Raw genomic sequence first — 10,621 nt, 5'->3', positions numbered from 1 at the left:
AATGTGTATAGTGATTGGTGACTAGAGATACGACCCTTAATGTCCATACAGTAGGTCATCTCTCATCTCACCTCATCTCATCTCCACTACAGCTTCCTCTTTCCTCATCTCCACAACCAAGATTCCTATTTTCACACTTTTTTCTCATTCACCTCAACTCACTCCTCATCCTTGTCTTCTTTACCATTCTTGTCTTTTTCATTCTCATTCTCATGCGCATCATTTTCCTCGTCATTTTACGAAACGAAGGAGGGAGGGAATGTAGTGATGATGCCGGTAAAGGTAATTGTTATGGTGGTGATGATGAGGCATACAGTAGTAGGAGGAAATTTGCCTTGCTGGGAAGTGAGTGCTTGGGAGGGGAGGAGGCCCTGGTCGACTCCCACACAACTATTGGATGCTTGGAACGAAATATATTCAGCACATTTAAATTGATCGCAAACCAGTTTTTAGAGGCATGAGCGCGGCAGGACCGTCCTTCTCTGTAGATTAAATGTGTAGGAGGGATAATTCTCTCTCTCTCTCTCTCTCTCTCTCTCTCTCTCTCTCTCTCTCTCTCTCTCTCTCTCTCTCTCTCTCTCTCTCTCTCTCTCTCTCTCTCTCATCACGTCATTCAATTTTGCTTCACGTGAGGGCAAGACGTTTATTCAATCTTATCTTTACATTATTGTTCTCTTGTCAGGACTTACTTAAATCTATCCTACTGATTATGTTCCTGTTCATTATATGTGCGTCAGTATAAAAAAAAAAAAAGAATGAATTGAAGGGTGCAGCGAGTTTGGAGGAGAGGTCGTGACGGGGATGAGCCAGAGAGAGAGAGAGAGAGAGAGAGAGAGAGAGAGAGAGAGAGAGAGAGAGAGAGAGAGGTGTTCGAATGGTGATCACATCGTATTGTCTCAAAAGAACGACAACAACAACTAACAGAAATAAACCAAGTATATACGAAAGTGTCTTCCTGCCTCAGTTTGTCGCTAAATCATTATCTTACGTGCTTACGATTAATGTTTTCTTCATGGCGTAAGAGAGAGAGAGAGAGAGAGAGAGAGAGAGAGAGAGAGAGAGAGATGCCAGACTCCTAAGCTGTGGTGACCTATCTCTCAGCCACGTGCCGATCAACTTGTCTCATCTGCTCTTCCACTGACTAGAGACCCGTATTATTAAGCAGCTTTCTCCGCCTTCCGCTTCAAGCCTACGAGAGAGAGAAAAAAAGATAAAAATAGAAGTTGCCCTTATGAAAAATGTGCGGTATGGAAAAACTTTACTACGTTGAGCTTCTTCAGGGAATACTTTGTTTGATATTGCCGGCGTGGGTGTCTGGCCCTTTCACTGTTAAGGAATTATTTTTTCCATTGCCCATCTACGGTTTTTCAGCGATTCATTCTTGCACTGCAGTCTCTTATATTATTTCTGCATCCAAGAAAAGACAAAATTTACCTTTCATCTTCCTTTTATTTCTCTTTTTTTTTTCAATAATGCAAAGAATTCTTACTGCGGTCTGAATATTAACAAAGAACAGCCATAGTAGAAAGAATGAGGGAATTACATGTAGCAAATGACAGGAGATAGGATGGCTTAGGAAAGTACTAGGCCTATGTGGCTTAACAGGGCATTAGAGAGGCTGGCTTGTCAGTGAAATTGAAAAGGCAGTTAGAAATATCTCATAGTGCAGGTGGCTTAGTTAGAAAACAGACCTAGGTGGCTTAGCAAGACTGTGGAATATGGTGGCTTAGTCAAATAACAGGGCGGGGCCTTGCATGGTGAAGAGACAAAGCAACGTGGCTTCTTGGCATGACCCGGGAGTGGGATGAGCAGGCGGGGGAGCAGGAGGACGAGGTGAGATGGCTTGGCATGAAGACGGCCGGTGCGATGGCTTGTCTTGTCTTGGAGGGATTACGGGGCGGCTTGAGGTGGGTGAGATGGGGCGGGGCGGCGCGGGAGTGCTGAGATGAGTGCTGGGGTTGCAAGGCAGGGTCGTGTTGGAAGCAAAGGTGGGGGGAGTGGACGCCCGCCTCTCCTCCTACCCTCTCTCACCCCCCTCACTCCCCCTCACTCTCTCCAACTGTGAGCCTGAAAATCTGCATCTTAGATCTTACCTTACGGGGTGAGCTGGTTGTTTTTACTCGCCCCGCTGGACTGGGAGGGCTGGCGCGGGGAGGCGAGGGAGGCACGGAATCAAGAGGTGAGCTGAGGGGCAGAAAGAAAAGACAAGGGTAGAGAAGCGCAGAGGGGGAGAGAGAGAGAGAGAGAGAGAGAGAGAGAGAGAGAGAGAGAGAGAGAGAGAGAGAGAGAGAGAGAGAGAGAGATTTACATGCAATTAGACACAGAATTAAATAGATAGACAGACAGACAAGCAGAGACGGGGATAAACAGACAGACAAACAGACTACAGACAGCCAGCTAGACAGACAAACAAATAGAGGCAGGGACAGACAGAGACAGACGGATAGCCAGCCAGCCAGACAGACAGACAGACGGATAGCCAGCCAGACAGCCAGGACAGACAGACAGATACATAATTAAAACATTTGACGATACATATATAAATAATCGAAAAAAAATGTTTAATCTTAAATAAAACTAAGACTCCCCCAATCTACCTGTCCTCACCTGCCCTCTCCCTCCCCCCGCTACTTATACACCTGAGAGCTGATTCATTGGCACTGGTATATGATCACCCTTCCCCCCCACCATACCAAGCTCCCGGCCACCCCCACCTCCCCTCCCCTTGAAGCAGTCGTCATTACCGCAGCGGTGCGCCCGTCACCCGACACCCACCGCCGCCACTACCGCTAATTCACACCTGTCCCCACCAACATGACAGTCACCACCACTACCTCCTCCAACTCCACCTCCATCACCTCCACCGCCACCATCACTACCACCACCATCACTGTCACGGTTTCCACCACCGTCATCATATGTATGAAAGTGCAATGAAACTATAACAACAACAACAACAACAATAACAACAATAATATGGTAATGATAACTCTCTCTCTCTCTCTCTCTCTCTCTCTCTCTCTCTCTCTCTCTCTCTCTCTCTCTCTCTCTCTCTCTCTCTCTCTCTCCTAAACTTACGCTACAAGGATCGAGAACAGAAGGTCCCAAGAGCAATAATCAAGTGCTTACTGCTGCTGGGTGACACTTTTCAGGCGTTTAGCGTAAGGAATGGGACAGGACACCTCTCAGCCACGGACGCGGTAATAAGCAATGAATTTACGTGCGCTGCGTGGCTGGGAGGAGACTCTTAGTGTCTTGGAGTGATCGCTGCGTCGCCGGGTAAGGGTTTAAGGGAAGCAACGTACGCAAGAGGAGTTATGTGTGGGAGGTGTGTGTATGGGCGATTTAATTTGTGTGTCTGGTGTGTGCAGTTTGTTGTGTGTGTGTGTGTGTGTGTGTGTGTGTGTGTGTGTGTAGTGGGGTGTTAGTACCGTCATTACTGTTGCTACAACTATTGCTACTACTACTACTACTACTACTACTACTACTACTACTACTCACATTTCTGCCTTCACATAACCTGAATTCACTTCCCACCATCCTTGATGGTGGCTGGAAGAAAAAGAGGAGAGGGGAGAGAGGGAAGGGCTTGCTTGAAGAATGAAGAGAGAGAGAGAGGAAAAGAGAGAGAGAGAGAGAGAGAGAGAGAGAGAGAGAGAGAGAGAGAGAGAGAGAGAGAGAGAGAGAGAGAGAGAGAGAGAGAGAGAGAGAATCGTCAGGGATGAAAACATTGAGATAGAGAGGGAAAGGAGAGAGGAAGGGTCGGGATAGGTAAGTGGGAAGAGAAGGAAGGGAATGAAGGAAGGAAGAGAGCGAGGGACGTCCAAGGGTGAAGATACTGAGAGAGTGAGAGAGGGGAAGGCAAGAGGAGGGTCAGGATAGGTAAGAGGGGAGAGAGAGGGAGGGGACGCGACTCCATGAGGGGCGGGTTGACGGGGGGTGTTCCAGGAACCGATCATCTTCAGCCATTAATGTCCCGGTTCCGACCACTGCAGGGGGAGGCTGTGACTGTCGCTAGCGGGGCTCCGGCTGGCGCTGCTGCCTCTGCTTTCGCCATTAATATCTCATGCTGGCGGAGGCAGTGTATTATTTAACCCAATACCACTGCCTTCGAATTCTCTAATGCTCGTCAAGTAGGATTATTGGGGATTATCACATATCACTTCTCACTTTTTGAGGATTTAGCATCATGTTTAGTAGGCGGTGTCCTCCTCGTCCGCCCGACAGCCGCCTTAAGTGCGTGGAGCGTCGCCTCGCCTCGCCCTGCCCTGCCCCTCTATACCAACGCGGTGGCGGGGGACGCGCCGCCGCCCTTCGCACCACCTGCTGAGGCGCTGATCCGGCTGTTCCCACGGCTCCACTTTTCTCGCTTATTTGCCTCTCGATTACTCGGACCTGTTATGTCCATTTATTTTTTTCTTCTGTCATGTTTGTGTGTGTGTGTGTGTGTGTGTGTGTGTGTGTGTGTGTGTGTGTGTGTGTGTGTGTGTGTGTGTGTGTGTGTGTGTTTGTGTGTGTGTGTGTATGTGTGTGTGTGTGTGTGTGTATGTGTCGCACTCGCCAAAATAATTCGAGAATACCCGAGCGGCTTCCATCCAGCTTAATAAGTGATGTTCACCTAAAGGCACTAATTAAATTATTTCTGACACCGATTTCTCAGAAACAGAGAGAGAGAGAGAGAGAGAGAGAGAGAGAGAGAGAGAGAGAGAGAGAGAGAGAGAGAGAGAGAGAGAATATGACTACCAGGATCTGTGTGTGCATCTCATGAGACACAAACTTTCTTGGTGTCTCACAATTACTGGTGAACGCATCACGTGATGTCGGCGGTCGGATACCACACCTGGGCCGTGCGACAGCCACGACCACCGCCTCATGGGTGCTGGGGCGCTGTCTTGCACATCTTGGGCTGTTCTTGAATTTTTATACCATGTTTTAGAATAATAATTACAATAGCAATTTAGTCATTTATATCCTCTGTGTTGGGGTGTAGATAATAATACTTGCTTCACGTCAGCGTGGCAGCCATATTAACCAGATGTTCCTCCCCCAGGTGATGGTGACGGTGCTCGACAAGAACGACTCTCCGCCCTCCTTCGGCGACTCCCCGCTGCGCTTCACCGTCTCGGAGGACATGCTGGCGGGGCGTCGCATCGCCGTGCTCATGGCCACCGACCCCGACACGCCCGGCACTCTCACCTACTCCATCGTGGGCGGCGATGACAACAAGTTCACGCTGGACGCTGCCACGGGCCCACCTCAGCCTGCAGGACACGCTGGATCGCGAGACCAAGAGCGAGTATGACCTGACGGTGCGGGCGGACGACGGCGTGCAGCACACCGACACCACTGTGTACATCGAGGTGAGGCAGCAGGGCAGGCGGGGCAGGTGGGGCAGGATGACGGTGCCTCTGTACCATTACAGTCTTTGGCCTTTGTGTATTCTCTCCTCTGTCTCTAGGCCAGCCCTTCATATATCTCCCTGGCAGTACTCTCCTTGCACTGTACACTTATCTTGCCCCTCTGGTCCCTACCAGTACTCTTTGCCCTTATACGTCTCGTACTAACGCTCTTGCCGTATACTCCCACCTAATGCTGTTTACCTTTGCCCTGTATACTCTTCTTCCCATCGCATCGCCCTCTGAGTGAGTTCCACGCCCACTGATCCACACACGGCGAGTCATTGCAGCGGGAACTCCCGTACAACATCTGTCCGTTTCACTGAGTAAGCGTGACGTGGCTGTGGGTTACGCACGCGGCTGGCAAAGGAATGTACGCCGAGATTTCCTGAATGGGGCACAGAAATGAACAAGTCAAAGAGCATAAAGGAAAACGAATTGGTGAATTAATGAGTAAAACAAACTACACAGTATATTCTATCTAGAAATATGTGAGAACTCGCCTACAAGAAGGGAGTCACGTGAGGAGTGTGTTGGTGGATGCTGTTCATTGTCCACTTCAAAATTTTATTTGATGGCGGAGGGAATAAGATCTCTCTCATAGGCTTTATTAACAGTGCTTTATTTAGGGACAAATTACTACGGTGAAGAAAAGGTTGCAGTTGATTAGTTCTGAGTCACCGTTTGTATCTGAATGAAGCGTTGAGCAGAAAATTTGTATGCGCTTCAGTTAAAAAAAATGTAATGATGCTTAAACACTTATAGATTTACTCTCTCTCTCTCTCTCTCTCTCTCTCTCTCTCTCTCTCTCTCTCTCTCTCTCTCTCTCTCTCTCTCTCTCTCTCTCTTACTCGGGATCCGCTGGTGTAGAATGTCCTTCAGTGTTTAAGTGCACGCGTTGTCACTTTTTACGCGCCATTAGCCTACATTCCCCTCGCCTCTGCGCTGGGCCGGTCAAATGAACCAACAAATATTACGTAGTCAATGTTACAACCATCAGCATATAATTTTCCATCACTCGCACGGGCTAATGAGTGTTTTAATGTTCGGTCATGAGTGTGTGGAGATTGTGTCAGTTTCGCTCTTAGAGTCCTTCGTCAGTAGAGTCATCGTCAGGTTTTCAGGGTTTCCAGCAGCAGATCATTTCCTTCCTCCCAGTAAGCTTGCACCACCACCACCACCACGACCATTACTATTACCACACTAAGGCTATTGTTTCTCTGCCATTCCATGTGTCTATTATGTACATGTGTGACTCATCTGTGTGTCATGGCAGTGTGTTTGTTTCCCTCGCTCCCCGTGTGCTGGTCAGAAATAGATACCCTCCCCAACTGACCGACTCCTAGTAGCCATTCTCCTCTGCTACACCTCTCGGAATGCCTGTCTTCAGTTCACCTTTCTCTGCTCTGATTCTCTCCCTGTCACAATGTCTAGAGTTCCCTATGTGTTGTCTTGCATCTGCCTCACCTTGCATCTACATTCTTGCATCTTCCCTGAACCTTGTTGCAGCCGTTCTCGTGTTGTGTTCGTATGTTGTATAGTTTCAGTGAGACCAGACACAGTGAAGCTTATGATTTAGATGCCTGTTGTGTGTGTGTGTGTGTGTGTGTGTGTGAGAGAGAGAGAGAGAGAGAGAGAGAGAAGGCATGAGGGAAGAGGTGTAGGAGACAGGTGTTAGATAATGGTGCAGGAGGCAGTATTGTGGGTAACCAGTGGGTGCACTCCTCCTGCTTTGACGGCGCCAGGTCACGGAGAGGCTACAGGTGTCCCATATTTGGCCCACCACACCAGGTCGCACGCGCCTCCCTCCATCCATCCCTCCCTCCGCCCCTCCATCTATTTGTGTGCTTTCATCCCCTTAATCTGCAGACCGGTACCGCTACAGCAATTTGCGAAGGGGAAGAGGCGGATGGAGGGGAGGGGAAGGGGTGGAGGTGGCGAGAGAATGAAGGGAAGGAGAAAAAGAAGGAAGGAGGAAGGCGAGGAAAAGAGTCGGGGAATCTTTGCGGGATCATAGAAAGAAAGACGAGGTACTGGAAGTGTTGAAAGCGTAATGGATCCAGAGAAGAGAAGTTAGAATACATAAGACAAAAAAAAAATGTAGGAAAGGTAGATTTAGAAGGTACTGGTGATGATGGTGATGAAGAAACGATAGAGGGGGAAGTGATGGTGGTGGTGGGTGGTGAGGCAGAGAAACCATCAGACGTGCGTGTCCAGGTATGAAAAGGAATGACGGGAGAGGCAGGAGAGAGTGCGATGGTATGGAATAATATTAACGGAAGGGAAGTGACGGCTGAGGAGAGGGTTGGGGAAGGTGATGGGATGAGTGGAGGAGGAGAGAAGAAGAGGAAGAAGAAGAAGAGGAGCAGGAGGAGGAGGGGCTTGGGTGTGCTAGGAGCGGGTGATACACGTGATAACGGCACCATTAGTTCCTTTGTTGGCAACCCAATGAATGGAGGAGATGAAGACTGATAGAAAAGTCCCGTGATGTCCCTACCGCGCCAGCCAGCCAACCAGCCAACCAGCCAGCCAGCCAGCCAACCAGTCAGCCAACCAGACAGCCAATCAGCCAGCCAGCCAGCCAGCCAGCCAGCCAATCAGACAGCCAGCCAGCCAGACAGACAGGCAGACAAACAGACAGACAGACACACAGCCAGACAGACAGCCAGCGTAGCAGTCATGGAGGAGAGAGGAAGAAAGACACTAGAAGAAAAGGGAAGAAGAAGAGAGAAGGACAGACAGGCAGACAGAAAGAAAGAAAGAAATGGAACAAAAAAAACGAGATAGACGAATAAATCAAACAGACAAAGCAAAAGATAAGTTGATAATAAGTAGAAAATATAAGAATGAAGGAAGGAAGGATAAATATATAAAGAAGGGAAAGAAACAAGAAAAGAAAAAGAGAAACATAAGGTACAGTTAATCAAGGGGAGGAGAAAGAAGAAAGAAAAAAATCTCGAGGATTAGAAGGAATGTCACTGGTTTATAAGCGAGAGAGAGAGAGAGAGAGAGAGAGAGAGAGAGAGAGAGAGAGAGAGAGAGAGAGAGAGAGGGTATTAATCATGATGTAAGTCTAACACACACACATGTAATCTCAAATACAAAGGAATTCACACTTACAGACAGACAGACAGACAGACAGACAGACGGACAGACGCAGACAAGAATGAGAGAGAGAGAGAGAGAGAGAGAGAGAGAGAGAGAGAGAGAGAGAGAGAGAGAGAGAGAGAGAGAGAGAGAGAAACCAGACACACGACATTGTTGTGTGTGTGTGTGTGTGTGTGTGTGTGTGTGTGTGTTTGTGTGTGTTTGGGACATGAGGAGAGAGGGTAATGACTGAAGAGAGAGAGAGAGAGAGAGAGAGAGAGAGAGAGAGAGAGAGAGAGAGAGAGAGAGAGAGAGAGAGCGAAGGAGCAAGAGAGGCAGTAGAGGGAGAGGGAGGGGGAAGGGAGAGGAGTGGGGGGAGGGGAGTGTTGCGAGCCAGTAATAATCATAATCTGTGAGTGTTTGTGTTAGCTGGAGGGCTGCGGGTTCCCTCCTGGTCGGCCCCGTGTCCTGTGTGTCCTGGGGCGCTGCAGGACATGGGTTACACACGACACGACTGTGGTAGAACACGGTTTGGACACGGGAGGACATGAGCTGAACACGGTTAGGTCAAGGCGCTGAATTACTATCACACTTTCGGACACGCTTTGAAATAGACTAGATTGGGTCTCCGTAAGGCGATGGATGGCGTGATATGGGCTGGGACACGGCGGAACACAGGTGTGGCACGATGAAGCATGGCTAGGACACGGGGGGACATGAGTGCGATGCGATAGGACATGGACAGAAGACACAGGGACATGGGTTGTGTATGGAATGTGTATACACGTGTCCTTACCTTTGGGACACGCTATTGTTGATGATAAGGACAGTTCAGTGAGATATGGAATGGACACTTAGACAACGCGAGGCTGGAAATTAGGACATGGTTAATATATGGACGCGGAATTCCGTAACTCAAGGGAGATTACTGGGACAGAACCAAAAGGAAACGTCTGGCGCATTCTTAGATTCTTTGGTCTCTCGGATCATAGCCTCGTCTCCTTAAAATACTGAGCTTTTATAAGGACTGTTTTCAAAGGCCATAGAGACCGTTAGTTCGGATCTCCTTTATTTTTTTTTTTTTTTTCCATAATCAATACAGAATCCTTGTTAAGTTATTACTAGATATGATTAGTCGTGTTCTCCTGAGTGCTCTCTTCTATTAACAATGCAGAATACTTGTCAAACTATTACCAGAATCATCAAAAACTCTTGAAAACCCAACTTCTACTAGAGTTTACTTGTAGTAGTTTAGTTTGTGGCTACAGACGATGTTCAGAGATGTCGTGGCTACATACAAATTCAGAGGGTTGGATAGGGAGAAGAGACACTGTTACGTGAGGGACATAGGAAGGTCTAGTGTTCAGGGCTTAGGGAAGAAAAAAAATACCGTTTACAATTTTGGAATAGCGGAGACATTGACGGCAAGAAATATGTGACAGACTGCACACTAAGATGAACAGAAAAGAATGAGAATACAAATGAAAGCTTCACAAAAATGCAAGTAGATTAGCAAGAACTGATAAGGTGTTTTCTGAGTGTTACTTTAGCTAAACCACACAACTTCCCCGAAACTAAACCCTCACGACAACAAAACTGAGAATTAAACTGATTCATCCAAAGAAAAGAGAAGAGAACAAAGCAACAAAGTCCGGATGTTAAAGCAAGAGGCCACTTGAGAAAGGGAGTACGTAATAATGAAAGCACTTTGGTGTAAATGATGAAGAGAGACGAGGAAATGTTACCTTACCTCAACTTTGCTTCGTGACGCTAAACTTTGAAATTACCGCAGTGATATGCAAGCCCACTGAACAAGAGAAGAAGAAGAAGAGGAATAAGAAGAAGAAGAAGGAGGGAAGGAAGAAAAAAAGAAAGATGAGGTGGAGGACCGAAAAAGAGAGAGAAGAAAAGGGTGACAAACCTCCATAGAGACAAAAACTAAACAAGATGATCGTGGCGTGAGTCTGTACAGATATTAAATTACAGGGTCTAGTTAGTAGCTTCCTCTCTCTCTCTCTCTCTCTCTCTCTCTCTCTCTCTCTCTCTCTCTCTCTCTCGCTCTCGCCTCTCCCTCTCTCTCTCTCTCTCTGTCTCACAGGAAGGGGCGTGAGCGGCTGAGTGGGTGGTGGTCGTCCCCG

General features: G+C 47.9%; 1 protein-coding gene across 1 annotated transcript in view; it reads left to right on the top strand.

Moving 5' to 3' along the window:
* Positions 1–4,970: 4,970 nt before the first annotated feature.
* The window catches only part of LOC135103085 (cadherin-related tumor suppressor-like), a 76,702-nt gene continuing 71,051 nt past the window's right edge, over positions 4,971–10,621 (top strand). Inside the window, 2 exon segments of the mRNA XM_064009069.1 lie at positions 4,971–5,251; positions 5,253–5,360. Of these exon segments, the coding sequence (XP_063865139.1) occupies positions 5,036–5,251; positions 5,253–5,360 (324 nt within the window). The 5' untranslated portion in view covers positions 4,971–5,035.

The sequence above is a fragment of the Scylla paramamosain genome, chromosome 8, assembly GCF_035594125.1.
Source record: "Scylla paramamosain isolate STU-SP2022 chromosome 8, ASM3559412v1, whole genome shotgun sequence".
Lineage (NCBI taxonomy): Eukaryota > Metazoa > Arthropoda > Malacostraca > Decapoda > Portunidae > Scylla > Scylla paramamosain.
The sequence above is the reverse complement of the archived record's forward strand: the minus strand, read 5'-3'. Positions and strand labels throughout refer to the sequence as shown.